The sequence below is a fragment of the Eurypyga helias genome, unplaced genomic scaffold (genome assembly GCF_000690775.1).
Source record: "Eurypyga helias isolate BGI_N326 unplaced genomic scaffold, ASM69077v1 scaffold2468, whole genome shotgun sequence".
In the NCBI taxonomy this organism is placed as follows: domain Eukaryota; kingdom Metazoa; phylum Chordata; class Aves; order Eurypygiformes; family Eurypygidae; genus Eurypyga; species Eurypyga helias.
In genome coordinates this window covers 9,217-23,628 of record NW_010266101.1, presented here as the reverse complement: position 1 = coordinate 23,628, position 14,412 = coordinate 9,217, and the positions used below count along the sequence as shown (strand labels likewise).

At 38.8% G+C, this 14,412-nt stretch overlaps 1 protein-coding gene across 1 annotated transcript in view; it reads left to right on the top strand.

The window, feature by feature from the left end:
* Window positions 1-1,671: 1,671 nt before the first annotated feature.
* The window catches only part of PRUNE (prune exopolyphosphatase), a gene marked incomplete at its 3' end in the record, with an annotated part of 19,389 nt that continues 6,648 nt past the window's right edge, over window positions 1,672-14,412 (top strand). The window contains exons 1-4 of the mRNA XM_010156941.1: window positions 1,672-1,914; window positions 8,038-8,142; window positions 8,607-8,809; window positions 10,123-10,286. Coding sequence (XP_010155243.1) covers window positions 1,672-1,914; window positions 8,038-8,142; window positions 8,607-8,809; window positions 10,123-10,286 — 715 coding nt within the window. The remainder of the gene's footprint in view (window positions 1,915-8,037; window positions 8,143-8,606; window positions 8,810-10,122; window positions 10,287-14,412) is intronic.

Below are 14,412 nucleotides of genomic sequence, written 5' to 3'. Positions count from 1 at the left end.
ATTTTGAGGGATCAGCATGCTTTGGTGAAACAATGTGATTTTGGGAAACAGCATTTTAAAATAAAACTCTCTTTAGCAAACTCTTGACTATTAAATACGGCTTCTAAAGTATTAACTTCAGAAGACCAGTAATGCTTGTTCACAAGCCTATGTTCAGTCTCCTGCGGGAAGTGCAGTCACCATCAGAGTGTGGAGTGCAGGTAAAGCTGGGTAAAAGCTGTGTATCAATTAGGCCCCAATTAAGTTCTGTATTCATAATGACTGAGGTGTGAAGACTTTTTTCTAGTCTTTGTTATAAATTAGTTATAGTCTTTTGTCATCACATCTTATTCAAACCAAAATAATAAGTGTTATTTTATGCCTATCCAACTATTTCTAGGGTAGCATTGAATTTTTATGACTCTTCCACTTTTTAAAATCTTTTTTTATAGTATCGTAGAATTGTTTAGGTTGGATCATCAAGTCCAGCTGTGAAGCTAACACTGCCCTGTCCACCACTAAATCATGTCCCTAAGTGCCATACGTACACATCTTTTAAATAGCCTCGGAGGTGGAGACTCAACCACCTGCCAGGACAGCCCATTCCAATGCCTGACAACCCTTTCAGTGAAGACATTTTTCCGAAGATCCAATCTAAACCTCCCCTGGCACAACTTGAAGCCATTTTCTCTTGTCCCATCACTTGTTGCTTGTGAGAAGAGGTCAATCCTTCACCTCTCTGCAACCTCCTTTCAGGTGGTTGTAGACAGCAATAACGTCTCCTTAGTATCCTCTTCCCCAGGCTAAACAACCCCAGTTCCTTCAGCTGTTCCTCAGAAGACTTGGTCTCTAGACCCTTCACCAGCTTTATTTCCATGATTTGGATGCACTCCAGCCCCTCAGTTTCATTCTTGTAGGCAAGAAGACCCAAAATTGAACACAAGATTGGAGGTGTGGCCTCACCAGTGCTGAGCACAGGGACACAATCACTTGCCTGGTCCTGCTGGCCATTTCATCGGCCTCTTCATCCTGGTTGGGTCATCTGTAACAGACTCCCATGAGGCTGTCTGCCTTGTTGGCTTTCCCCCTGATTCTTACCCATAAACACTCAACCTTATCACCACCATCATTAACCTCTAGGCAGTCAAAACACCCTTTAACATACAGGGTTACCCCACCGCCTCTCCTTCCTTGCCTGTTCCTTCTGAAGAGTTCGTAGTCGTCCATTGTGGCACTCCAGTTGTGCGAGTCGTCCCACCATGTTTCTGTGATGGACCAGTCATCCCAAGAAGACTCTCTTGATTGCCCCTGGACTTGTTGCAACTTCACTGCTGCCGACCTGAAAAATCAGCAGTGGATAGTAGTGCGAGGGCTGTACGAGGATAGGAAGCTTTCTCTTCAGCCTGCAGCCGGACACCAGAGATGGCAGTGTGTTCCCAACGGAACTCTGTCTGGGAAGCTGTGTGCAGCTTCCCAGCGTTGTGCGTGCAGAGCTGAGAGAAGCCACGGCTTTTCTGCTTAGTGGATACCATCGTTCTTTAGTCGATCTGCCAGAGCATCAGCACCCTTCCTGCACGCCCTTCTCTGCGAACGGCCAGGTGAACTGCTGCAGGTGCCACACCGCACCCTTTTGTGCCGCACCATACTGATGCTCCTGGTCACTGGAGCTCCCCACGGGCTTCTTTTACAGGCATGGTGATCAGGTCTCACCAGCTCCTGGGGCACGAGCTGCGGGCTCCTGGTGGCTTCCCTTGGCTCTCCCAAGGTTCCACCAGTTCGGAACCCCGCCTGTGCGCTGTGCTGGAGCGTTCTGCTGCAGATCCTGCCAGCACCAGAGCAGTTTGCCTTGCAAAAGCAGATGATGGTTCCCTTACAAAAGCAGATGATGTGGATTTAGAAAATTGCCCTTTTGTTTTGTTGTATTTTATTCTGCCAGTGGGATTGATGTTTACTGTGAAAGCTTTGGTTTAGATCCGAAAGAAAAGCAACATTGTACAATATAGATCCAACAGGTAACGATTAAAATATGGCACACTTGAAATTTTCTCTTAAATTATGTCTCTTAGGGGAGAATCCACTATGTAACCATGTATTTTACAACTGTTACAGTAAACTACAATATATATTATATACTGTAAATGATAAATGTGATACTGTAGGGGCAGAGAAATTGAATAGTTTTTCTTTTGCCCTCAACAATAAGACAAAACAAAGACTTAGCACCATAAGGGACAATCTTTTTTTCCAGTCCAGTATAAAGCTTTTTGTGGAAAGTCTTATGAAATATTAAACTAACTTGAACTTTCCATAAAATATTAAATTAACTTTGCCTTGGCTTAAAGCCATTTCTTTGACAACGGAGAAGGATAATCAACTTAAAAGCCCTCACGCCGATGAAGTATAAGACTGCCTGATACTTTAAGGAAAATGCAGGATGTACTCCAAAATGACTACTCAATAAATTGTACCTTTGGGGGGGCATGTACAATTCCAAAGCTACTGGGTGGGTTCAAAAATCCTCTCTCATGTAAGTAAATGACTTAAAATCTCAGTTGCAGTATCTATTACTCTCTTGCCCTTGGTCCAGGTAGCTAGGCTTTTTACCCGTGCATCTCCAGGAAAGCTAAATATGTCTGTGCAGCCGAGCTCCCCTGTTAGTGCTTCTGCCGCAACCTTGGGAAAGCTTTCACCGTTGCATCTGACACGGTATTATGTGATTGCAGCCTGTTCTTATTAATATGCTTCTGTTAAGCCGTATAGCTCCTTCATTCTTCCTTCAACAAATTGCTATCTTTGACCAGTAGTGTCCCATCCTGTGCAGCAAAATGCAGTGATTTTGTTGCAATTGAAGGACAGAAGATCTAGTGAGATTTGAGGCAAAAAGAAAATAGTGGCTCAGAAAGCAAGGTGGCGTGTGGCTGTGTATGTGCGTACGTGTGTGTGTTTGTGTGGAGTTGTATGAAGGAGAGGGGAAAAGAAGGAAAATTTTTGCCTTGAAACAACATTTTGTAGGCGTTCCTGTTTATACTAGAAGTCTTCAGTATTTTTTATCTCGCAAGATCATTTCAGCTTCTGTATTAACGGAAGGAAAAAAGAAAAAGACAATTAATTTTTGACTGGGATATTGTAATTAGATGAATCACTGTAGTAATATGTCCTAGCCCAGGGTTTTACAGACCTGATTGCCAGCATATGCAGTATGTTTGAATGAATCAGCTGTTTGATGCAGGTAAGAACCAATACAAGGTGTTGTGACTGCAGTCGCAAAATGATACAGTTGCCATACTAATGCTTTTATGTGATTAAAGAAAACAAAACTGGGTAGATATGACAGTTTTATTACCATAAGTTCCAGGTTATCAGAAAAGATCTCTTACTAGATTGCAGAAGTAGCTTGATGTTTATAAATCTTTTCTGAGCATTATGAGCTGTGCAGATCTGTGCAGATCTGATTTGAATTGAGTTATCCTGACTGATGCCATCTGACAATGACACATCATTTCTTTAATTCATCTTATCCCAGGCATCCAATGTTTATGCATTTTACAACTTACCTTTAATCTTGTTTAACAAAAACCCATCAGCACTAAATCAGTGCTCTCTTACATAGCTTAATATATGAGCTGCAGATTCATCATCAACCTCTTAGATTTCTTAATTCTTGGAGACACTGAGGGTTTATGATTCCTCTCAGGCTTAGCTGTGTTAGCTGCAGGAGTTAATCACATTATAACCCTATTGCAGCTAAGTCTCAGTGTTATGGAACTAAAGCTTCATATTCCTGATTGTGGGCTTCTCCTCTGGGGTCTTTGTTTGGAAAGACCTGGAAGAGAAAGCCTCACATCCATGTGCGTGCTGACTAGCTGGCGCTCCAGCTGACTGATCAGCAAACAGTGGACTATGCAAACTAATTGTATCTGAGAAGAGGGAAGAGGAAGCAGCCTCAGACCTGCAAGATAAACAATAGCCTTGGATAGCCCTTGGAGGGCGTCCTTCAGGGTTACTTTAATGGAGGTTATACTTTTTGGAAGGCTATTATTAATCAGTAGTAGTAAGATACTAAAAAACAGCCATTCAGGGACCTACACATAGGGAGATGAAATCCTGGTGAAATCGTGTATCTTGGACCTGCAGGAGGGGAGGAAGAAGAAAATAAAATGATGCTTAGCGAATAGAAGAGCAGAGATCAGGAAAGGTGAAAAAAAGATAAAAGTGATCTTTGAAACAGCATGTGAGGACTGTCAGTGAAAGGTTTACCTAGTGACTTGATCTAGAAAAAGTAGATAAGAAATCAGGTCACAATAACGGACAGTAGCTCATGCAGGTTTCCTGTTGGTTTCTGAACCATGAGCAGCCATGGAAGTTGAGGAGACAGATCTCCCAGCCTCAGAAGAGGTGGTACCAATTTACCAGAAGAAACATTCTCCTAAGTCTGTCAGAGCTGAAGATGTCACCTGAGCTAGAGAATGCTATTTCTTTTGTATACTCTTTGAAAACCATTATCTGATGAGATAATTGAGAGGGATAGCATACTTTGTTCCAAATATGCACACGAGGCAGCACATTGCAGGGAATGCTGGTTTAGTGCAGTGTTCTTTTTATATCCTTCTGGATAAATTCAGATTTAAGCCTTGGAAGATGAAGACAAAGGCTGTCTTGAGGGTTCCATTGATCTTAGAATGTTATTTTAATCAATATGAAAATAGTTTGTAACAATTTATTCAATGATTCCTCTTAACATAAGTTCAGATCTATCAGTATCCTCCTCTTTGCTAGTTTTTGATTGCTTTAAAAGTTGTAGTAAGCAATATTTTGGTCAGAGACTACAAAACCTCGTTGTTCCTGAACGAGTATCTCATGATTTTTATCCGTGGAGGGTGGTGTCTTTTTGCTAGTAATGATTATATGATGAAGTGATGTCATGCTGAAAGTAGTGGCTTCTACAGCTTCTAAGATGGAGGTGTAAATGGAGGTGTAAACCTCCATTAAAATGGAGGTTAAAAATATTGGTTTTGTAGTCCAATGGTAGAATTGGTAGATGGCACCCTTTTGGGCTAAGATGAATTTTTGCAGCAGCATTCAAATTTTTATCATTGTGGTTTGGCAGAGTTTTGAGATCTGGTACACAGATCTCAAATTGTTTGTCCAGCACAGGATAAAACAATGTTTAACCTGCTCTCACTTGTGTAACACTGTGACCATTGCTAAGCTTTTGATAAAGTATGTGTGTTGTTGGTACAGGAGGGTTTCCTGTGTTAAAACAGAATGGGAGAGGTGCTTCCTAGGTGTCTGGAGTAATCTACTGAAATATAAATACATTGTCTGTGATTCTGGCATCCCATAAATGCACAGTTCAAGATGCTTGTTGTCCATGTGAATAGGTTAGGCAAGTGTGATCTTGTCTTGGTTTATCACCAGAAAGCAAGCAAGTACCACACAGCCTCTTGCTCACCTCCTCCATCCCCTAGTGGGGTGGGGGAGAGAATTGAAGGAAAAAACAAGGAAACTCATGGGTTAAGAACAGTTTAGTAACTGAAAATAAATGAAATAAAATAACTAATAATACAATACTAACAATACTAGTAATATTAACAACACTGATATTACTAGTAGTAGTAAATAATGAAAATACTACTACTACTACTACTACTATGTAATGAAAATAATGGGAAAAATCCCCAAATGATACAACTGCTCACCACCCTCTGACCAATGACCAGCCAGTCCCCAGCAGCAAGAGCCAGAACCAGAGTGAGCAAGCCAGAGCTTGAGATCCCCAAGTAGTTCCTGTTAAGCTCTTGAGAACAGGCAAAGGAGATGGCCTGTCCTTCCACAATGTGTTCTGGTTCACAAGTGTTGATGAAATCCTGGTGTGCTGTTAAAAAAAAAAAATCAGTCCTCAGACGGCTAGTTGACCTGTTTGGATTACAAAGAGATTGTCTCCAGGGCTTTTTTCCTCTACTGTGTTCTCTTAGTATTCTTCTCTAAAAGCCATGCTTTTCTCATTTCTTCAGAAGTCAACTGTAGGCTTCAGAAACTTTCAGCCTTGGAATTCTTCAGTTTTTCTGTGATTATTCTGTCTCCTGAAGAGGTAATAGAGGGGAGACATGATGGCACATACAACTGAGAGAAAAATGCTGGATTGTTGCTGGGGATTTTGTGTGGTGTTTTTTTTTTTTTTTTTTTTTTTTTTTTTTTTTTTTACATTTTTCTTAAAGACAGTTGTTAAGGCAAAGATGGTTTCCTGTCTTTGGTAGTTCTCCACCCATAAGATTTTCTACAGATTTTAGAACTGCAGTATACCTGTGTTACAAGGCCACAGCTAACACATGAGTTGTAAAAACAAGTATGCAGATTTTAGTGCTTGAGAGAATGCATTCTAAAGACATTGCAAAAAAATTCTTAATCTTTCTAAAGAAAACACTCAGGTACCTCATGACATGAATAGGTCTGACATTTGGCACTGAAAGTCAAATGACTGTTGAGGGTCCTTGCTAGTACTATATGGGATAGCATTTTGTGGAATATAAGCAACAGGCAGCAAATCATTTTATAGTTGTAGAATATGTAGACATAAAACAGCATCGGATGGCTTGAAATGCTTTATATTGTTGTTTGCAGTGGATTCCTAGAGGTGGGTGGCTTTGTAGATTTAATAATCAATTTATCAGTTCATTCAGTTCCCTTCTTTTCCAGGACTGAGTCATTTATTATGCAGTTATGATGAACGTAGAGAAAAAGACCTCTATACGCTGTATCATCCTAAAAAAGGATGATCTCATGAACTTAATTTTCATTCTTTGGGGTGGCAGATCAATCAGAAATGTGTGCTGCAGAAGAACAATATGACAAAAGGATATGCTGAAAAGAGGAAAATGGATGCAGTTTATCGCTGGTGAAGGCTTACAGCTTAAAGGAGTATCTGTTCCAGACACTGAACCCTTCAAAAAACCATCCATCTTTCCCAGTACACAGGGAATGGAGAATAGTTGTCCTTGTTTTATTACCCAAAGATATTTTGATGGCTGTATTCCACACAAGGGAAAGACAGCTAAGTTTCTTCTTTGTATCCAGATAGGGGTAAGGTTAGACACAGAGGAAAAAGTTTAATTTAAAAAAGTTGCACACTTATAATTATTGATGATAACATACCACTGATATACTTATGTTGAAATATTAAAATTTTATTTGATATCCAGAAACTAGTTCAAAATAACAAAAAGTACATCAGCCTATATATGACAACAACAACAACAACAACAAATGTTTAATTACATGTATTGGTTCTGAAACATCTACCTTAGTATCAGTCAGGAATGTTTCTCAAATTAAGAAGTATAGCTCATTAAAAGGAAATAAACTGGAATGTTTCTGTGCAGCTAGCTTGACATTAATGATGTGCACAAGAGAAAAACATCACCTTACATTATGTGTGTGCAGTTGTGAAGAAGGTGGACACTTTGCTGGAATACTTAGCTTTTACACAGTTGGTCTGTCTTTTCTTTCCCTCGTGTTTGGAAGGGTCCTAATTTTATTAAATGCAGGACAGTCTCAGTTCCCTTTGCAAGTGTGAACAACTCAAAGCCCTCAGTGCTTTACTGGGTGCGTTGAGTTTCTGAAGAGTCTTACTTTGCCTAGTTACTGATTTCAACCGAGCAAACAAAAAACAGGAAACCTAAAGTTGCAACTCGCTATGTATAGTTTGCTGTGTGTATTTCCACGCTCTTTGGAACTGCTTTTCTTGTTAGGTTTGCGAGGTGTTTTGTAAAGCTTGTTCCACATACACATGAAGCTGCTTATCTGTTACTTTGCTGCCAAAGAGACCTTTGTCAGGTTAGATCTCATTTGGGTTTTAAACCAGGGTCTCTTATGAAACTCAGATTTCTTGCTTTCTTGGGAGCTGTGAAGCCAGGAAAACACGTCTGATCAGTAGCAAGAAGCACTACAGCTGAGGACAGTGCCTGATAGTTAATTTGTCCTTTGAAGTGTCTTAGAGAATGGGCTTTGTTTTTTTCTCATCATTGTCACTCAGTGCAACTGTCTTCTAATGTGTTACAGAACAGGAGCAAACGCCTGGAGAAAGTCCATGTTGTTCTTGGGAATAAATCCTGTGATTTGGATTCGCTCATTTCTACTCTGGCCTATGCCTACTTTCTAGACAAGGTATGGAAAAAAAAATGGACCAAGTGGTCTAAACACATTTGTTACAAGTTGTTTTAGGCATCGTATTATTAAGTCAATTAAACTGTAAAACCATTATTATGGATAATTATTTTGCTTGAATCAGAGCTGAAGTTTTAAACAGGAACAAATCTAGATTTCTTTCAATACAAAAATTAATGAGTTGTTATTAGGTGGCTTACTCAATAGCAGCAAAAAGTCACTCCAGTACATCATTCTTTCTCCTTACTGCTTCCTAGCTTCCTAGTTTCCCAGTGATTCTATTGGATGCAGAGACAGAAGAACAAGAAAAATGCAAAATATGTTTTCTTAAAAAATGAAGTAAAAGGGAGAAAACAAGCAGAAGATTCGAACTGTTTCTAATTGCTTATTCTGTTAAAACATCTTTCTAATAAAAACCAGGTCTTATTTTATGCAACTCTGACAAATGCACACCTATGTTACAGGTCAGCCCTCCTGATGTTCTTTGCCTACCTGTGTTAAACATACCAAGAAGAGATTTTAGCTACTTTACTGAGACGAGATTTATATTGGAGGAGCTGAATATCCCGGAGTCATTCCATATCTTCAGAGATGAAATCAATTTGCACCAGCTGAATGCTGAAGGAAAATTGTCTTTAACACTTGTAAACAGCAACATGCTGACAAGGTATTGCATTGTATGTACAAGAAGATGGCTTATGCGGGTTGGAGCTGTTTTAGGAATTACGTTTTGCATACTGCAAACGTCTGTTAAGACAGACAAACAAAGGAAGTTAAAATATGTTTTGTCTCCCATTATGTCCAATGAATGTAACAAATAATCATCTTTCCATCACTTTTAATGGAACACGTTTTTAAGGACCTTGTGTTTTCACACAGCTTTGATTACCTATTTTAATTTAGTTTAAGCAGTCTGGCAGTTTCCTGTGACTTGCAAGTAAGAGATCAGATTTTTTCCTCACTTAGTTTTCACTTAAGGCATTAGGACTCTCACCTTGATTTGGCCAGGCCACTTGCATCTGTGATGTTAAGATGACTGCTAGATTATTGCAGTCCATACAAAATACAGTGTTTTTCTCAGAATGTCCTTAGTGCCAGAGGCTCAGAGTTGCGCTGTGGAAGATCAGAGCCTGTATACCCATCCTTAAGAGGAGATATTTACAAGCCCAGAGTGAATCTTCCATAGGCAGCCTGTTTAGAATGGTCTGCCTGTCTTGCCTAGAGTGAAGGATGCTGTTTACTTCCAACTGTCTCTGGAATTTCATTTAACATAAGCAACATACTGTTCTGCTATGGCCCCACCTACTCTGAGGCGTTTGTAGATTAGAATAAAAGTAGGGAAAATCTAAAATGAGAATTATGCGTAAATCTCATGGCTATTAATTCTTTAACTGCAGTCATCTTAGTACATTGTTTACTTTTTTAAAAGCAGAAATTATTCGTAAGACTTGCTTTTTATTTATTACTGACCCTTCATGTGTTTCTTCTTTCTAAAGAATTAGGATTTGCATTTTATATTATTAAATTACTTTATAGTATTATACAGTTTGGCTTTGTTATTGCTATTATAAGCAGAAGCATAAAGTGTCTAAATGCAAAAAAAAAGATCTTTCATAATTTTTCAAAATATTCCATGGGGAAAATCCCAAACCTTCCCTATATAAAGAGTGGTATTTTCAGTATGTGTAGAAATGCTATTTTCAAATTCTTAATTTTTAAAGATGGTGATAATGGAAATGTAAACATTTAAATCTTAGTACTTAGTGATTTATCAAGTAATGAAACCATTGTGAAGACTAATGAAAAAATTACAGTTTTAGGACTTAATTGTGACATTCTTTGGCTTTATAGCAGACTTCAAGTAGCAATAACATGGTCTTATAGTCCAGAAATTTTTTAAATTTTTGCACTGTGGTTTTTTTTTTTGTCTAAGCAACTAGATAGAAAGATATATATATAATTTTTAAATTTGCTTGATAGTGAGGATAAAAGTTTGGAATCAGCTGTTGTCAAAGTCATCAGCCCAGATGAGCAGTGTGACAGCAGCCTGGAGTTACAAGCGTCTTCTTCCTCCTTAGTAGTAAAAGAGATTCTTCAAGAGGCACCAGAGTTAATCACTCAACAACTGGCTTATCTCCTCAGAGGTGAGAGATTACTCTTTATATTAAATACTGAAAGGTTTAATGGAGTGTTTCTGAATCTGTTCATGCTGATCCATTCTTTGGTTAACAATCCCTTTAAAGACCACAGGAAGCTTCATAAAAGAAGCAGGGAGTAAAGAGTTTGTTAAAGAGTAACATTATATTGAATATGAAAAATGTGCATTTAAAAATAGGCATGAGAGGTCTTTGCTGTATCACTAGACAAGAATATTAAATGGAGCTGTCGACACACCAGCTGGGTAGCTGGAAAAACTGTGCAGTTCGTTGATTCCAGGGGCTGCGCAGTGCTGCCAGTTCAGCTCTGCCTGCCTGTGGACAACAATATGGATTGGAATCTAATATTTACATGTTAAAGCTTCTCCCGATGGTGGCAACTTTTTGTAGAACGATGTTTTCACGGCATGATGGGAAACTTCTGCTGTTTAAAAACGCTGTAACCAAATCTTCATTGTGCTCTCCTTTTCTTTTTTATCGTACGCCTGGTAGAGTACAAAGGATGGGGCTTATCAACAGTCAGAAGTGTTTTCATTTCTGTCTTCATAGTTCATTGTTTCTACTAGTCTCCTTCTTTTATTTGCCGCAGCAGAACTCTTCAGTTGGAAAAAAACCTGGGATTGGAAAGAACTGATTGCCTCTTCTAAGTTATTTACTGAACTTTAGTACTGTCTAATGAATTCTAAGGATTTTGGATTTTAATGGAAGTGCAACTGTTTAATGCCATTTTAAGAAATTCATGTGGGCATGCTTAATGAGGATTAGGAAAACTTGTCTACACTTAGATTCCATATATGCTACTGGAGTCTTGTCTTGTCATTGTCCTCATCACTGATAACTAATGTAATGAGTGTGTTGTGAGAAATCACAAAAGGTAATTTTAATTATTTTTTTAACGTTTCCACAGAAGAAGCATTAACAGTAACATAGCATTTAGCCTGCTCTTCTAGTATCTTTTCATGCCAATAAGCTCTATTAAACCTGCCATGATTTATTTTTGTAAGCTCCAAATTTCTGTTGAGTAGCTATCCAGGAATCTAGGCAGATCACCAAGCATCATAATTGATTTTGGAGACAGAACCAAAAAAAGGCTTCTGGGCATCTCTCAGGATACCTCTTTGGTGGTGGAAGGAGTCAGAAGGCAGTGCCTGAGTAATGAACATGTTCAAATACTACGCATGGTTGCAAGTGTCTGCATATTTCAGCTCTCTAGTCTGTGTCCAAATTAAAATAGTTTCTATTAGAGAAATATTGAAAGTGTTTGTTATAGTTATCACTTCCAGTTTTGAGTAAGACAGTAGCTAATTATATTTTTTTTTTAAATTAGCAACTTCATTTTAATTACTGTGTTTGGTAGCACATGTTTGAGGATTGTAGTGAATATAGGAGTCTCTACATACCTTCTCTTGCATGGTGTGAGGGGGTTGGAACTAGATGATCTTTAAGGTCCCTTCCAACCCAAACCATTCTATGATTCTACGATTACTGACGAAACCTAAACAACGAAACACCGCTGCTCTTGTGACTTGATGCTTTTTCTGCTTCTCCTAGAAGCGCAGTTTGTATGTATAGAAGGTTAAGCAATACAGTGAGTTCTCTTGAGGCTCTCTTAAAATAGAAAGGTTTTTGGTACTTAAGAATCTTCCATTGCAAATGCAGAAAAGCAGTGAATCTGGTCATTACTGGTTTTGATAAGATTAAAAAGTCCTAGATATAAATTTATGTAGATGGCATCAAACTACAAGCAGTCTTAAAATATGAGTTGAAATACAACCTACCCAAGTCTAGATTTTGTGTTTCTCTGTATAGATTTGCCTTTCGTCAAAGTCTGTGCCCATAAAGTATAGCTCTTGAAATGCATCTCACCTGTGAGCATAGGAGATAAAGAGACCACATGTCACGGTCTGAAAGGATGGGTGGCTGCTTCATTCTCACCACCAGTGAATGAGGTGTAGAGGCCTGCAGGGTGTCCCATCTCTCTGGTGGCACTCCACAGGTATAGAGCTGAGGGAAAGTTCCTACCGGGTTTTTCCCACTTTTTTATGTTACCTTCCATGTAAATCTGTATATTTTTAGTAGGTATAAATGTTGGGGGAAGTTCAGAACAAAAGGCCAAAGTGGAAGTCGTAGTGCTAAGAATTAGGATTTCATTTTGATGAACAGCTGAGAGAACCTAACATCTGGGCCTCTGGGCTGGCAACTCATCTTTCATTTTCTGGCTTTGCAGTGAGTATTTTGCTATAAGACTTGTAAGATAATACAGGTATCTCATGTGTTAATAATTACTGCATAGTGGCTGTAACAGCTTCATTTGTTGCCTCTTTTTCAAACTTCTTTTCTCACAGTCTGTTAGCAATTTTTTATTAATTTTAATGCCAAAGGCAGGTGTTTGGAACTTGCCATATTACAGCTTTGAACAAACTTCACCAGCATTTCTGTGTTAAAAAAAAAAAATCAAGACAAAAGACTTTTCCAGTGAAACCAAGCATTATTGATTTAGACATTTTAATATTTAAGGAATTTTTTTTTTAAGTTGAATGCTTTGCTGGTATGTTTGTGTCCCAGTCAGACATACTCTAAGTTACTTCTACCTTTCGTCTTCGAATAGACCCTGCTTGGAGAGTGTTGTACAGCCATATTTGCCTCAAGTTACAGCTTGTGCTGTTCCTGGATTTGTGCCAGAAGCAAACAATTATAAAACCTGCCAGAGTCTTGGGTCTGTATTATTTTATTTCCCCAGAGATATTTACAAGGGGACTGTTGCCAAACTCAAGATCCATTAAACTGCTGAATCATTACATTTTCTGTTGCAGCCAGCTGGCAAAGATGTGATTCCAAGCACTCACTGTCAGGTACCTTGGGTCAGTGCACTCTCCAAAATGCCTCCTTATGTTTATTTGTATAAGGCCTTGAAGGATGCCACAAGGTGCAGACTGCAACATGTAAATAGAGACAGATTTATAGCAAGAGCATCAGCAAGTTTTTTTATATGAATCTGCTTCTGTTAGTTATGAGCTGCATAGCTGAGGTCTTCTCCTGCCTTGTTGGGGCAGCCTGGCTTTCAGCAGAGATTAGTTTGTCATTCTAGCCACCCAGACGAATGTTAAGAAATGCCCTTTTAAGGACTTTGGGAATGATGCCAATTTTTTATTTGGTTCTGTTTGGTACATCAGTCAGATGATTCACATGTTCCCTAATTGGTGCATCCTTAATATATATGCCAGAAAGAAAGGAGCGTTTTGAATTGCACCAAATGCTTCATTTATTTGGATTGATACTGTTGTTTTTATGTATGGAAACAGTTTTCTTGGAGGCTACGCTTCCCTTCCACCCCATCCCACTTACGTTTTATTCCAGCTTTGTGGCTTTCCTGTTAATTACAGTGAAGACTGCTTGCTTGGGTTCGTTTTACAGTTTTGGTTTGTGGGGATTTTTTGGGGTGGGGAGTGCTATATTATACTTGCCATGAGAGACTGTTGGTTTCCCAGTTTTCCCTGTCCATTGTTTTTCCAGGTCATGGAACAAAACCTTGACAGGAGAAATGCCTATATTTTCATTGTACTGTTTCTCTCAGCCATAAACTTATAATTCAGGAGATGCTTGTGCTGTTCTTAATGTTTTCCCAAAACGACTTCTGCCTTCATTAGATCATGTTTAATATTAATGCACAGCAATTGCTTTTGGCAAAACTAGTGCTCCACTTCCAAACTGCTTTGCAAAATACAATAAAATGCACATTTTTTTAACAGTCCTAGCCTATTTTCTAGTGACCTCTCCTTCAGAAAATATTATCTGTAATATATTGTGATGTACACAAGAAATAATATTGAATCTTGTTTTGCCTATTGTATATTTTTTTTTCCTGTGCTTGTCAGGAGGCAGAGCAGCCTCCATTATGCTTTCAGAAACCCTGGGGGAGTTGCACCAGCATTCAGTAAAATCGGCAGGAGATTTCTGAGCCCATGTATCTCTTTTACAGCAGGTACTTAGAGGAGACCACATGACTAAATGGGCTACTGACCTTTGGCCAAGCAAAAGTACCTTGAGTGAACTGTTTTTTTAAACTGTCTGGAATCTTAACCCTTACAGGGTTGTTCAGGATGGCTGGAAGAAA